General features: G+C 44.6%; 1 protein-coding gene across 5 annotated transcripts in view; it reads left to right on the top strand.

Annotated features, from left to right (window-relative positions):
• SERTAD2 (SERTA domain containing 2) overlaps positions 1–16,031 on the top strand; it is a 128,218-nt gene extending 112,187 nt beyond the window's left edge. For all 5 annotated transcript variants that reach the window (XM_037048042.1, XM_037048040.1, XM_037048039.1 and 2 more), the window contains one exon: positions 10,785–16,031. In XM_037048042.1, coding sequence (XP_036903937.1) covers positions 10,789–11,733 — 945 coding nt within the window. In that variant the 5' untranslated portion in view covers positions 10,785–10,788 and the 3' untranslated portion in view covers positions 11,734–16,031. The remainder of the gene's footprint in view (positions 1–10,784) is intronic.
• The last annotated feature ends 206 nt before the right edge of the window (positions 16,032–16,237 follow it).

Genomic DNA, 16,237 nt, shown 5'->3' with positions numbered 1-16,237 from the left:
ATATATCTCATAGCCCTCTTTTTAAAAAAACTGTCACATATTTTTGGCAAAGCATTTGGTTTCTACCTTAACCCTTTTCCCCCTTGACATTCGTTAAAGGTCTCTGGTGTGAGGGGAAAAACAAGGTGTCTTTAGGGGGTGGAGGGAAGTTGACACCAGAATCCCATTCAAGCAATTATAAATACAGGAGCAAAAAATATTTTCATTATGCAGAGGAATGGGGGTGGGGTGAAGCTGGCTGATCTTTACAAGCACATAATCTTAAGGGAAAGAAATTAAAATATAAGCATTCCTTTCCTTTGTGTTAATGAGGCCTTAGATTCAGCTAAAGATGTGTTTCTGGCACCAAATTAGTATGAAGTATCACAATAATTTAAATAATTATTATTTATAAAAATATATGTTCATATTTACCAAGTTTCAAATGGAAATACTGGTGATAATAGTTCACCTCTTCTGAACATTATTACTGAACACACATCATAGAACCTGACTTTGTAATTTGATTAGAAAGAATTTCAGCAAGTAGTTATACAGTAATTTGCTCTATTATCTAAGGTTAACTGTGTTGCATTTTATAATAACTCCTCCCCAGTAATTTTTATGAAGTTTTCCCAAATAACTGCTGATCTGTTCAGTGTGTAAGTAATTTCCTGATATTAAGAAGCAATAGGATTATTGAAGGCTTTTCTATACTAGTAAAATTCTTAATGTTTACCTTAATGTTTACACAATGTTTACATTGTGTGGTTGGGACTCTGGTACCCCCAGTGGAAATTCTGAACTGCTGACTTCTCTAAGTCCACATCTTACAGTGTGGGATTTGTATGTATTTTATTGTACTTGTGTTCTCACTTCAGAAATCCTCCAGGAATTTTAACCATAGTTTTTGAAACATCAGTGTTTCTTATATACAGGCAACAGCCTTTTTCTACATACAATATTTCAAGAATTTGAACCCATAGCATAATGTAATTTAGCTTGGCATTGGCAAGGCTCTTGGCTTGCTTACCAGTGTCCTGCAGAGACCAGAATTTGGGAACAATCTTGGAAATGTGTATACTCTGGGAGATCTGTAGGTAGAAATTGCTGTGAATAATCAGACTTCAGGAGTGCCCTGTTGCTCTGCTGCGCCCCCTTGTGGCTGACTGTGGAGTGCTGTCTTTCAGCTTGAAAGGAGTCCTGACTCCTACCAGGCATGCTTGTTTACATAGAGCTTTAATAGTTTTCTTCTGTGTTAAATAATCTATCAAGTTAATAAAATAGTTCTTGGTGAGAGTGTAAATAATTTATTGTGCTTGCTTGATTTTGTAAGTTTATGGGATGTTAAAAATAAGTATAGGTAGTTTGTATGTTTTTAACTTTTTATTGTGGAAAATTCCAAACATACTCAAAAGTAAGGGGAAGAGCACAACACACCCACCTTGTACTCATCACCCAGCGTCAACAGTTATCAACATTTTGTCAGTCTTGGGTCATCTACACAGCCAGGTATTATTTCTAAAGTATTTTAAAGGGAATTCCAAGCATCATATCATATTGAGTATGTTTTTGTTAAACTTAAGTTTAAAAACTGTGTAATTCTGCCCAGTCTTCCACTTTGAAGTGTGTGGTGCTTTAAGCCACAATCCTTAGGTGAAATAAAAGAATTGTTTGCACTCCGATTGCCTTCGAAAGAAGGTGGCTGGTGTCCCTAGCTTTGTAAGAGTTAAGTTTAAAACCTAAAATTCCCAGCTATTGGAGGAACCAGTAAGACAGGATATGAAACATTCTATACTACTTAACAGTTACACTCTAAAAAAGCCCATTTTTCTTTCCAGATATTTATTAACTAGGCCATAATTTATTCCAAAGAAATATTTACTTGAAACATTATCTCTCAGAATTTGACTCCATTTTGCCTACTACATGCAGTTTGTTGTCAGGCTTTAATTTTTTTTCCAAGAGAACAGGTTTGTTATATTTAACAAACCAATAGTATCGGAAACTGTCTTCAACTTAATACAAGTGTGTTAAAATCTTGATCTCGAGAGCTAGAGTTTCTTAAAAAACTTCCCCAAATAGTAAAAGGTTTTCTTTTTTTTTTAATTCACTTAGAAGTTGACTTCCTGGCCGAATTTCCGTTTATCTCCAGGCTTTGAGATGCTGTCAAGAAAGCAAAGGCGATTGTTCCCGTTGGTTTCCTTCGAAAGTCAGTGTCTGGTGATTAATAAACTGCGGGTGCGGTGCCCCGCGGCCCGGCCGAGCCCCTGCGCAGGGGGAGAGGCGGGAGGAGGCACGCAGCAAACAGTGGTGTCGGGTTACAGCTGCAGAATAGCGCCCCAGCGTGCCTAACTGGCTTCATCTAGTGACTGGCTTCATAATGACATTGCCGATTTGTTAGGGAAGGCTTTGTCTTACTTACCAATTAGCATGGATGTTACTGCAGGGACCTCATTCTGGATAAGCTTTGGGGGGGTTTTTGGTTGTTTTTTTTTAAAGGGCTTCCCCATCTAGGCAGCTTCAGGGGTTCTGTTACTAACATCCCTTGTCTTCTGGGAGTCCTATCCTTGTCTGCAAGTAATAGGAGAGGCTCTCCCCCCAGTGGAATTTCCCCCAGTATCTGCCATTCCCCTAGGTCAGAGGCAGTCATCTTGGAGTCTGAAGGCAGCCTTTGGGACTGCTGGCTGTCCCCCGCTTCTCCTAGAGGCTCACCAAATTGCCACCCAGACGCGTGGGGGGGACTGTCACTACACCTGTGCTTGGCACAGCATCACACACCCTTGGACGGCAAACCCTTGGAGGATTCACCTGCTTCTCTTAGCTTTCTCTCTGACCCTGCCAGCACCACCCCTACCGTGTCCTTTTTGGGTGGCCTTGTTCTCTCTGTGTGTGCTGTTGTTACTTGGGGGAGGGAGGGCGTTAAAACTACGGACATTATCAGATTTCGGAGTCCTGCGTATTTTTTAAGAAGTAGTATTTTAACAGTGCAGAGAGTTGTCTAAGCAAACGTGTCTCCCCCCCCTTGTACTGAAGTAGGACAGCTGTTCCTGCCTGCCTGGGAGTTGCTGTGTGACAATCGAGGGCAGGGGGTGTCTTTCTCACAGTTTCGGCTGTGGCTGGTGGGAGGCGTCTCATCTCTCTCCATTTGGAGCACCTCAAAATCAGGATCCAACAACATCTTAGGGCAGCTGGGCAAGGTGAGGAAAGGAGAAATGAGAATATTCTTTTTCAGAAGTTGTCTCAGAAACACTTCTGGCCAGCGTCTCTCTTTTGGTCCTAGAAGCCTGTCACAGACAAAATTTTGCCAGGGGCACTCCTTTCTTCCCTTACCGCATCTGAAAGAAACGGAAAGAATGCGTTTTCCACTTAAAGGTCTTTGGGTTCTGGTGACACAGGACGTCAGAGTGAGGAACTAGCTTCTGCTGGCCTCTCTGAAGACACTCCTAGCTCCTTCCTTCAGACAAGGTAGATCTATGGGAACAGATCGTTGCTCTGGATTGTTGGCATCACCGCAGATGTCTCATCTGTGTGATTAGCAGTGCAGCCTGGGCACTTCTGGACTCCTCGGCTACCCGGAGTCATGCCTGCAGTCACATTGGACGGTGGAGTCGAAGAGACTAGTGATTCGGCTTCTTAAAGCCCCCTTTTGAATTGGGAGCCTTTTTCTTGAGAGCCGCTAACTAATGTTTAAAAAGTTGCTTTTTTAAAGTATAGCCTACAGATCCTAAGTGTACAGGCCGGTGACTTACCCCAAAGCAAATCCCAGTTTCTTTGCTACTCAGGTGAGGAAGCAGTGTGACCAGCTCCCGAGAAGCCACGTGCCCCACGGCGACTTCCTTCCCCGACTGCAGACACCCTGGCTTCATTCTGCCTGGATCGCTGACTTTACAACAACCTGTCACTTAGTTGTGGAGTTTGCTACACTCCTGAGAAGGGCAACACTGGATTTCTAGTTGTTATTTACTAGTGTAAAAGGAAGTTAGAACAAGTTCCTGAAAATGTGTACAAGTTAGGGACCAGCTGGGCCTTGAGGTGTTCAAAGTAATGATTGCCAGGATCCCCTGTCGCCCAGCCTGTGTGACAAGCATCCCCCCATCTGGGTGCTGCTGAGCTGGGAGCCATTTCCACACCCTCCCCAGGCACAGGGCCAGATGCCTCCCCTCTCTGCTGCCTTTTGGACCATGTGGTCAGTCCTACCCTCCCCAGTCATTTCGCCCTTCAGAAATTGGGACCAAGCTATCAGTTTTGATCCCTTTTAAAGACTTTTTGCAGCATGAATTCCCTGGACATTGAACAGAATGAGATGGAAGGTCTTCCTTCTCTCTGAGGTCATGGCTGTTGCTTGGGATGACTTAAGTTAAAGCAAAATGCAGTATTTGCATCTTTTTTTGGATCTGCACAGTCAGAAGCCAGAAAGGCAGCCCTGGCAGTGGGCGGAGGAGGCTCCCCATTCAGGCCTCTCCCAGGCCCCAGCAGTTTTGCTGCCCCGAGAGGTGCCACCGCCGCCCCCGGGGCTTGCCAGTCAGTGGCCACCAGGCTCTGGGCGTCCAGGAAGCACTAGTGGCTACCTACGGCTGTGGCTAGCCTGCAGGTTAGAGTGCGGGGTTCCGTTGTCAGTGGGGCCAGCAGAAGTGGTAGTTTGCACAAGAAGATTTGGTATTCTTAATTTTAAAATCATAACATTTATTTTGACAGTCCAAATAATATTAAAGAAGAGGGTTTGTTTTTTAAATTTTTTTAAGGCATAGCTTAAGTATGTAGTTGAAAAACATTGAAGTAAAGAGAATGTTTTTGATTGCTTATTTTTTTAACATTTGCATTTTTTTCTCTTAATGCCTCAAAAATATGAAAGCTGTGAGATGAGATGTTACCTTTTGAACACATAGGTATTATTTCAGTTCCTTTTTGGACCCAGGGCTTCCCTGCAGCTCCTTCACTCTGAGATCAGAGCGAGGAGAATCTGGGCCCCACTGAGCCAGTGGGGTCTGATAGGTCAGTCCAAGAAGCTGAGCTTTAGCAATAAAATTGAGCTGAAGACATTTTAATTTTGCAGTCTTTTTTTTTAATGTCAGTTGCCAGTCGCCATCACAGAAACGCTGTTTGTTCTTTCTTTCCTTACTCGCCTAGACACAGCAGGGAAGACCTTCAGGCTCTAGTTTCATGGAGTGAAGATATTCTCAGGCTTAAACATGAAATGGCCAGATGGGGAAAAAAGGAAGTTATGGTTTCGAAGTGAGATCCCCAGGCCAGCATCACCTGGAAACTCTTTGGGAGTGCAGATTCTTGGGCCCCCCCACCAGACCTGCCGAGTGAGAATCTTGGGGTGCAGGGCAGCATTGTGTGCTGACATGCCTTCGGGTAGGTCTGCCGCCTGCCCACGCTCACCCAAATTCCAGACCTAAAGAGAGAGGATTCACAGGACAGCTTTCAGAGCAGAGCTCCCCTGCCCACCCTCTGTGCCCCAGGTCCCAGCCAGTTTCCTTGGCCAGGTCCAGCCTGTGGGCGGTCACCTCATGTCTTCTCATAGCCTCCCTCCCCTGCCCAGTCCACACTCAGGGCCAAAGACACGCATCTCTGTCTCTGTTTACAGTTCTACTCTGGCTGCTCCTCCGTGTCTTCTCTCATTCTTTCCACTTACCATTGACTTACTCTGTGACTTTTTAGGGAGCATCTTCTGTGTGTCAGGGTCTGCCCAGTCCCAAGGATACAGAGGTGGATGGAACAGGCTGCGCCCTTGTGGGCGGGAAACAGACATTAAGAGACAGTCCCACCTTCACCCTTCAACCTCAAGTCCTGTCTCCAACAGTCTCTTCTGATCACCCCAGCCCATAATAATCTCTCGGATTCCTTATTGTGGGAGTCTCTCAAGATCTTGAAATGCACGTCCACCCCCACCCCCCACATAGTCAGGTAATAGCATCTCCTGTTTCTCAGTCCTTTTTCTTCTGAGGAACCTTCTAGTGACATTTGTTATTTTTGATGATCTGCCCAAGGGGATTGTAGCTTTTGAGGGCAGCTGGGTCCTTCTTAATGAAAGCTGCACAATTGAAAGCCAGGTTTGGTATATAGAAATTTATTCAGTATTAAACTTCATGGAAAATTCTGGAAGAGAAGTTTTCATTTACATTGCTTCCTGTGAGTTTTGTTCTTTATTTTCAAAACATTGTTTGCTGTAGTTCGTAGTTCCTAAAAATTGTTAAGAAAATTGGAATGCTGGGAGTTCATTTCTAATGAATGGATTGGAGAAGGGAGGGTGTTTTATCTCGAACCTTTTAATAAGAGCCACTGAATAGTCAATAGGAGAGAGCCTGTGGGTAGTTTTAGCCCCTTCACGTGGGCAGAAAAGAGAGGGGGCACCCACCCTTCTCCACCACTTGGTTGTCTCTAACCAGCCCTGAAACTCAGGGTCCCTTTTGGGTCTTTGAAAGATTGGGTAGAAAACACAGGCTTTGGGCTCAGGTCCTCACAAGCTGAGGAGGAGACAGAGTGGGGTGTCACACCTCAGGGCAGCCTGGAAACCTCACTTGTCACAAGCTCCTCCTCTTGGTGAACTCCAGGTCATGGGGCCTTTTAAACAGGAACAGCCGAGCACCCCCCCCCCCCTCCTGTTACCTGAAAGCCCTTAATGAGCTCCAGCTACTGCCTCATCTTCTAGCTGCCCCGAGCGAGGTCGTTTGGTAGGTCACGTGCCTCTCCAACAGCCTGCTTAAAGGGCTATTGTTGTTTCATTCAAGTGCCTGAGGAAAGAGGCTTCTGAGGAGCTGGCCACTCTGGCCTTGGCCTGCCCAGCTCCAGGCCCTGAGGCACCACACCGTTTGGCTTCTTGCCCTCAGGTTCTTGAGAGGCTTGTATTTTCTTGTTTGAATTGTGCCCTGCTCCAAGGAGGTGGAGAGGGGGTTCTTCTCACTCCCCTTCCACTTCTAGGAGTTGGAGGCCTCTTGTGAAAACAGTCAGTGGGAAGACTTGATTCTAAAGTCTTAAGCAAACTTTGGGCAAACTTTAACTTTTTTAAAGTTGATTTTAATTTTTAAGTAAAAATGTGAACTAGATTGTATTATGTTTCATTTTATTCCTTTCTATGAAAATTTAGATAGAAATAGGGTTACAAATCATGATTGCGTGTATTTTGCAGTCTTACTGGGTGTACGGAGCTAGTTGTGCCTCATAAAAAGAAATAGAGAAATGAAGGCAAGCCTGACTGGAGACGTGCTCGGCCGTGGGTCCTCATTCACACTTTTGAAAAGCATCCAAGATTCAATTCGTCTATCTATTCCTGCTCACACAGTCAGCTTACACAGGCCCCCCTCCTTCCCTGTGCAGACTGCATTGCAAGTGTCTGATCAGGCTTTTCCCAAATCATCAGGGCTGTCATGCAGCTGTGACCAGCTGGGTCCTTCTGGTTGGAGGTGCTTCTCACATTGAAACCTTGTTAAAAGTACCTCCGCAGATCTTCAGGTATGGGAATTCTTCTAAATGCATACAGTATTGCATACTTTGTAAACATTTCAGTTCCATAGATTCAGTGATTATTTCTAGAGAAATGTGAGTTACTGAGAAAATCCTGTTATTTATTCTGGCAACAAGTCTTTAAAAGACAGTTCTATATCAATGACCAAAAGAAAAAGAAAAGCTCGTACTGTTTTACCTTAGTGTTACCTTTCCTCAAGAAAGCCAATAAATAAAATTCAAAGTGGCAGTAAGCGTACTAATTTGTTTTTTGTTGTGTATTTGGCTTACATTTTAGGACAGTGTTTCTAGAACTTACTATGATGAAGGAACCACCTTGTTTGATTTATTCCTCTTTCATGGACTAATACTTTAGTAAAACACAATGAAAATAATCGCTAGAGGAATGAAATAAATAGTACAAAGATGTAAAAACAGAACCCCTGTTTTCTGTTGGATTTGCAGACATACAGTCACTCAGTACCTCTGCCTACCCCATCGCGGACCGGTAGCAGTTCCCAGACGGGCACCATCTAGAGACCACACCCTGAGAAACGCTGTTTTAGAGCTTGTGTGTGTGTTACGGGTCCAAAGTCCTTGTGCCGATGCTTCCAAAGGCCAAAACTCAAACCTCAGAGTTTGGAATATGGAAAGTTTACTGATTGAGGAGGAGCCAATCAAGAAAGATGGGAGACCTAGCAGTGCCTCAAATCCATCATAAGGACAGAGTTCAGAGTTCAGACATTTTTTATGTCAAGGGAAGGGGAAATAGGAAGGGCAAGAGGTGACTGAGCATCACGGACACCTGAGCGCCAGCTGGGGCGCAAGGAAGGTCATGCTTAGTTCGCTGACCCCAGTTAATGTGAGCCCAGGCAGGAGGTTCCTGCAAATCTTTGCTAAACCGTACACACTTCCCTTATCTCCTTAGGAGAAGCAAAATCTAGCAAGGGGCTGTTTTTGTAAAACCCAAGCCTCAAGCAGAATTCCTCCACAATGAGCTTGTCTACGTGTGAGATTGAACAGAAGCTACTAGCCTGAAGTCCAGGGGAACAAAGCAGGCTTGGGCAAGGCGGAGTCAGAGAAGCCGCGCATCTCAGTGTTCCATGTATACATTTGTGTGCCCTGTCATACATGTTTAAATGTCTTGGGGCGTTCACATTATAATATATAACATAGATCATCTAACAGCTTTATTTGAGAATCAAATGCACTTAGAAAGCTTTTAGCAAAAGCACAGTTTTTCTGGTAGTGAGTACTTAGATGCTTAAATTGTAATCAAATACAAATAATATAGTTGAGAATACAGTTATCTGTTTCAAAACACAGTTGTCCAGTAACACTTCTCAATGCATAAAGTAGAGAGTGTTTTTGTAATGTGAAATGAAATCACTTCCTCTCTAATTCACACCCACGTTTAAATGGGCACAGATACTTCAGATAGGAAATGTTCTATGCAAAGTGTATATACAAATTAGACTTTTAGCACTAAGCAGTAGGAAATGTTTCTGTCATGTGAAGTATTAGATAAGGAAGTTGTTACTATCATACCTTCTTTGCCTTAGGGAACAGTTAATTATGGGACTAGCCTTTGGTTCTAGTGATTGACAGCCATTTTCTGAACGTTTATAAAATGAGAGTGTTTCTTTCATACCAGTAACTCCACATTTTTATGAGCATTAACAAGTTCTTAAGCTGATTCTGACACTGAGGTGTCGTAGCTACCTTCAGATTTCTCTCCTGAAGACTGAGGCACATGAATGCAGTCGTCCTGGGTGAGCCTCGTATGCCAGGCCCTGCGACCACCTGCATACCTGCCTGCCCTGAGGGGCAGCATGGCCTTCTTTAACAGTGTTGGGAGGGATTTCTGTGAAGTTTTGCTATGGCTAGCCTAATTCCTTTAGGATGAGACTCATAATTCAAAATGATAATGAGGTGTAGGAGAAATTATTGAGTCCCCTGAAGACTGGGCTTTATTCCTCCGAGGGACTTCCCACTGCCTGGCAGAGTGCCCAAGACAGCATAGATGTGGAATGAGTTAATAAAAGATTGAGTGAGGTGCCATCAAAATCAGCCGAGACAATTCAGTAAAAGGCAAGTCACTTTTAGAAGAAAAGTGGAATAACTGCAAAGCCCTTGCACATGAAACTATCAGAAAGAGTGGCATTGGGGAGGGATTACCACGCACCCCTGGTGAGTGTTGTAGAGAGGGTGAGAGCGCAAGTGCGGGCTTGGCCTCACTAGGGCCAAGTCTCCTCGTCTAGATGATGTAAGGACAACTTTCTTGATTAAGTAGTTAGAAATTAAGGGCTTTGAGGTAAGGGCTAATGGACTTGTGATCGTTCTGTTTAGATGTTGGAAGTTCTGAGAGGAAGGACTGCACTCCAGAAGGTGCAGCCAGCCAAGGTGTCTTCACTAGGGGCAGGGCTGGGGAGGAGGCACCTCAGCGGAGGCTGCGAGTGTCAGGCAACTGTAGGGCAGGAGCAAGAATCCAACCCATTCCCAAATGCTCAAGGGCTGAGATATGCGACTGTCATTTCCTTGAAATGCATATATATCTCTGAAGGCACAGTAAGTATTTAGTTATAAAATGCCTCAAGTACCCAAATGGCAATGTTTATAATCAGAGCAAATTGTTTTCCAATTAGTCCAGTTGCATTCAGACATATCTGTATGCAGTGCAATTGAGGAAAAACATGGGCTGGGAAATCCACATTCCTCCACTTGGTTCAAGACTGAAAAGCGGTGGCAGCTCAATCAGTGGTCATTTAACACAGGCCAAGTGCTTCACCGCGTGTCCCCAAACAGACAGAAAGACTCTCTGCATAATGAGGAAGGAAAAGGCATTTTGAAAGCACACACTGTTCTACCAAATTGTACATGTTCCCTTTTCTCCAAGTTGGTCCTTTTAATCATTCAAGGTGTGTTCCAGCTGTAACCTATGACACCTTTATCTGTCTAGGTTGTAGCATTGTAAGTGTTTTCTTGAGTTTTAAAAATAAATCTGTTTGGAGGAGGGAAAGTGAACCTGTATGGTAGTGTTAGGCAAGTGCAGGAGCTGAGAAAGTCAAAATTACGGTTGCCACGGTAACGTTTAAACTGGCCTGGGTGGTGCATATTTCCCAAGAAATACATTCACCAGACTACATAGTGATAAAAATTGCTCCACGGGGCATACAAATGTAGATTTCCCAATTCTCATGCTAAAAAGTCTTCCCCCGATTAATTCAACTGTCCCAACAAAGCCTGGGCAAGGCACTATCAGAAACGCACGTCCTGACCTCTGACTCAGCATCTTTTTTATGGTAGCAGTGAGTTTTTCTGTGATTAATTCCATTTCCTTCCTTTCTCCTTTGCAGATATATGTTGGGTAAAGGAGGAAAACGGAAGTTTGATGAGCATGAAGATGGGCTGGAAGGCAAAATCCTGTCTCCCTCTGACGGTCCATCCAAGGTGTCTTACACCTTACAGCGCCAGACTATCTTCAACATTTCCCTTATGAAACTCTACAACCACAGGCCCCTCACAGAGCCCAGCTTGCAAAAGACCGTCTTAATCAACAACATGTTGCGGCGGATCCAGGAGGAGCTCAAACAGGAAGGCAGCCTGAGGCCTGCGTTCGCCCCCTCCTCCCAGCCCGGTGACTCTCTGAGTGACAGCTGCCGGGAGGCCCCACCCGTGCTCAGCCACCCTGTGGCCCCGCCCACTCACCCTGGCGACCTCGGAAGCACTACACCCCTGGAGGCCTGCCTCACCCCGGCCTCGCTGCTCGAGGACGACGACGACACTTTTTGCACTTCTCCGGCTGTGCCACTCATGGCTCCTGCCAGACTCTCACCTCCAGCTCTCCCGCCGGCAAAGGACAGCTTCTCCTCGGCCTTGGACGAGATCGAGGAGCTCTGTCCCACATCTACCTCCACAGAGGTCGCTGTGGCAGCGACTGATGGCTCGAAAGGGGGCGCCGGCGAGTCTGGCACCCTGAAACCCGAGGGGCTTCAAGAGGGCCGCCCTGACGACCCGAAACTGATGGACTCTCTGCCTGGGAATTTTGAAATCACCACGTCTACGGGATTTCTGACGGACCTGACCCTGGACGACATCCTGTTTGCTGACATTGACACATCTATGTATGATTTTGACCCCTGCACCTCCGCGTCAGGGACAGCCTCGAAAATGGCCCCCGTGTCAGCGGACGACCTCCTCAAGACTCTCGCCCCTTACAGCAGCCAGCCCGTCGCTCCGAGCCAGCCTTTCAAAATGGACCTCACAGAGCTGGACCACATCATGGAGGTGCTCGTCGGGTCCTAAGTCCCAGGGACCCCGTGACTGTACCCAGCCAGGCCCTGCGAGTGTCCCTGCACCCTGACAGCTCTCTCTCCGCACTGTGCATGCACCCTTGCTTGCCTTTTTCAGAGAAGAAGGACATTTTACAAAAGGATCACACTAGTTTTTGCTTTTAGCAGAGTTGGAGTGCCTTCATCCAAGGATGACCACTTTCAGTATGCTTTTGTGAGTGGCTCCTCAGAGACCTGCTACCCTGGAATGGGAAAGAATACGTTTGCAGACATTGTTGCGGTATTGAGTGGCAAAAACAGTTCAAGTGAAGCACAAGGAATAAGTTGGGAAAGCTGTAAATTGCATGTGCATATTTGTCTATTTTTTCTATAAGTTTTATTGCAAGAGGTAAAAAAAAAAAGTATATATATATTATTTAGATAATCTCAGTACCTTTTCTGGCATTTTCGCCCTGTATAGGTTGACTTGGCAATTCAGCCTTTTTAGAGGCATTAACTCCTCGTAAGTGTTGCATTTACATGGCTGTTTAGAAACTGCTGCCCAAATTTATTTTATATTTTTGTACAGATTCTGCAGTTTATGATATTGTTTTTCTAAAAAACAAATGCTGTTTATACATATGAGATAGCTATTTTGATAGGATTTGCTCACATAGTTCCTGCAAACTTCAGATGTACAAGTTGCACTTGTACTTTTATAGCATTGTAATGTTTTATATGTGTTTGGTGCAAAGAGAAAATTGTATCAAATCAATCCGCAGTTGATGTCCCCAAATGCAGACACCCACCCACACCCACACACACACAGCGCTTTAAGAAAGGGCCAGGCAATATCACACCCAAATTTCACAGGCACCGACCTCCTGGCACAAACACCCGCCAGCACAGTGACCTCCAAAGCCAGAGCCACGTCTGCTCATCGAACTTGCATTAAGCAGTTGGCGGGAGGTGGCCTTGGAGCTCGGGGTCTAAGTGATGGTTCTCTTTAGCTCCCTCTCTTGGGGGGAAGACTACCCAATAGTCACTGTATTTATGCCAAGTTTGTGCTTTTAATTGTTTTTATTTTTTTAAAAGGAAACCCAAATCTTTCCTTTTTGGCATAATTTTTATGATGATCTCAAATTTTACATGTGAACAGAATTTTATGAAAAGTAACCAACCTCTTCATGGAACTAAACCCTATTGCAAAGCTTAGGGCTCCTAAGAAAGAAAAAAAAAGAAATCTCCTCCCCCAGAAGGCATCTATCATGTTGCCCGTTGTCTTTTCCAGCTTCCCTTCCCCAGAGCTTTCGTTCCCTCTGTTGCTAAGTGCTGAAAATGTTACCTTCGAGATCACCACAGTGAGCTTGGCTCGCTTCAGCCGAGCCTCGGATGTGCTCTTGAAACTGCCATGGCTCTTGAACCTAGAGTTGTTCCCATTATGTCACAGCTTCCAGTCTGGTTGCTTTCTTGATCAGCTGCTTTACCTACACTTTACAAGGCTGTTCTACCCAAATATGCAGACAGGACTTTCTATGCATGTTTCTCCTCCCTCCCCCTTGCCATCCCCCCCAGTACCTCCCCCACGCGCGCGTGCACGTGCGCACACACACTTGAGAAGTAGCTTTTTCTTCCTAGTGGTGTACATTTAATTTTAAAACATTTGTAATGTATCATGCTTGTTGCCGAAATTGTTTATGCCTTTTCCTTTCAGTTTTTTCTTTCTTCCAATGGTACTTTCGCTGGTTACATCCTATATTGTTGAAATGCAGATGGCTTCTTTAGGAATAACTTTTATATTTATTTAAGAATTTTTAAATTATGGGATTTGTGTTGTTGTTGTTGTCTTTGTTGTTAGTCATTTGTCAATATTCAGTCACCAATTCTGCTCACTTCTTGCCATGGATAAAATTGAGTCTTTCTGGCCAATTAAAAAAGACAGCTTTATAAAATGGCACTTTAAACAAGCCATAGTTAGTTTTATTTTTATAATGCACATGGCAAAACAAACACATTTGTGATGAAGGAACTGCTTATCTAATCAAAAGATTTGTCATGGATGGTATGATGAAATCTTTCCACATTCTAATTTATCCCCCCCCCAAAGTTAATTATCAACTCTGTAGCACAGTAAGAAACAGATCAAATTGCTCTTGTCCTCTTACAAGCCACGTCCACCGGTCCACCTCTTAACTGCTACAGATGTGTTATCTCCTGTGGTAGGACCAGGGACCACACGCATGGTTAAAGTGAAGGTCATAGATGCTTCCAGTGTCACTGTGTCTGTCTGTGATAAGGGCTTCCTTTTTCTGGGGAGAACAAGTCAGCCCAGATGCCACACTTCTGATAACTGGAGGACCTGGCACACTCAGCACATGCTGCACACTTACACACACGCATACGTGCACAATAGTGTTGATTATTCCGAACAATAACAGGGCGAAGCGGTTGATTTGCCATTGTTAAAAACTGATTTACAGGAACTTAGAACAACTGTACTCTAGTTGGATTAGCAAATCTTGTGTTTAAACAAATCCCATATGTTGGGCAACCGTTCAAATGAGCGCAGTGAAGTGCTGCCCAGACGTGGTTCTCTGACCTGCTCATACGTGTGAGGCTGGGCTTCAGACTCAAAACAACAGCAGCAACCAAAAAACCAACAGCAGGCAAATGCTTGTTAACTGTGGGCACCCTTGCTGTAAATTCTTGCTATTCAAGGTCTTCTGAGGAAGACATGGGAAATTAGTGGCCCGTTTTTAAAAGAACAAAACCATCAAGTGTTCAGGTTATCTTTGTGTCTTAATTTTGCAAATGATGTCCCCACAGGGAGGAATGTGAGCCTGTGTGTGATCTCCCCGCCCCAGTCTGAGTGTGGGACGTGCTTCCAGATGCCACCTGGCAGCAGTGCCTTCCCCTTTGCAGAGACCATCGTGTGGCGTTCAGAGTCAGGCGGGCGGTTCGAGGTGCCTTTATGAGAAGGACGAGCAGGGGGGGGCCAGGGAGAGGACAGTCATGGACAGTGATGTGCAATGAAGTGACAAGATGAGAGCAGAATCATAAGAGCTTTGAATTTGAAGTGATTTTTTTCCTAAGTTATTTATTCCTTTTTTCTGTGTAAATATATTTATTTTACTGTGGAGCTCTAACAACATCTGGATCGTAACATGTGCAGAATGTACGGTAGGAATGTATTCTCTTGTAGGAATGTCAATCTGTATTAAAAGGGGGTCTGAGCCGGACCCCTGGGTCTTCTCATCGTATGCACAGTCCACGTTCATTTTCACTCTCTTCTCGAACATGGGTCTATTTGAAATATGCAAAAGGTATGGATGAGGGATGTTTTAATACCTCCAAATTTTTAAGAAAATCAAGCATCAAAGAGTTGATATTTTTAAAGGTTTTTTTTAGTAGCACTTTCTCTCTACCACAGAAGGGGCCACCACACTGATACCGTGTTCACACCAAAAGGTGGGACCAGCCCAGAGCCTCCGCTCCACCTCCAGTGTCTTTATCAGTCCAGCTTTCTATCGCCATAGCCCCTTGGAGTGTCCCAGCTGCCCTGAGGTCAGTGAAGGAAAATGTCTGACATAAATAAGCTCCTAAGAGCCAAAGTATCAACTTACAGATCATTTTTAAAGCTTAAATGTATTAACTACCTTTGTGGTAAACAATGAATTATGAATACTGCAGGGCAGCCTTCTTAAATGACCGATGTTAAAAAAAAAAACACTTCTTTATGCAACAATTGCTATCCTCTATGAATTGTCTTAATTTCAAAACCTTGCTGTTACAAATTGGGCCTTTATACGTTTTACGAGAAAACCGAAAAGAGCCTACTTAACCTGTTCTGGCTGCAAATGGTTAACCCCCCTAACTGCTGACAACAGTGAGGGGCACGGGTCCTGCTTGCGTGCTTTGTTTTCGGGGCTTCTAAGAATGAGTCCGAGGGTCCCTGACAGTTAGCCAGGACCAAGTACTGTTGCAGACAAAGCCAGTACCAATTTTGGACATCCTTCGGGGATGATGAGTTTGGAAGAGAAGTGCAGTCCATACAAGCAAACAACTAAGATTTTGGGAAAGCTGTATATAGTGACATGTTTGGTGCATGGTTTTTGAGGAGGGATTTTGTCTAAAAAGGAGGTGTAACCTTTCCCCCACAGACCTGAGAGCTGTGCCTTTTCTATGCAATACTACAGACGTTACACCGGAACCCAGGTGGCTGTATTCACATGTAGGTTTGGGCTGTAATCTAAACAATTGGACAGATTAAATGTACATGGAAATGAGCAGTCTTACTTTTGTAGTTTTATATTATACAATAAACAGTTAAAAGATGAGAGAAGTGTGTTTGCCGTTTCCTTCCGACTGGAGCGCAGCCAGTTCGGGTCACAGTTTGCTCGTGTTAAGGAGCGGTTGCTGCACAGCCCCCGCTGGAGTTGACCTTCTCTCACTGCCTCCGTCCCAGGAGCCCCTTTCTCTCCTGGTTCTCTGCCTGCCTCGTGGGCCCTTCTCAAACTCTTCATGCTCACTCAACCTCC

This window comes from Sturnira hondurensis, unplaced genomic scaffold (assembly GCF_014824575.4).
Source record: "Sturnira hondurensis isolate 20B ecotype Veracruz unplaced genomic scaffold, ASM1482457v3 Scaffold0006413, whole genome shotgun sequence".
Taxonomy (NCBI): Eukaryota; Metazoa; Chordata; class Mammalia; order Chiroptera; family Phyllostomidae; genus Sturnira; species Sturnira hondurensis.
The sequence above is the reverse complement of the archived record's forward strand: the minus strand, read 5'-3'. Positions and strand labels throughout refer to the sequence as shown.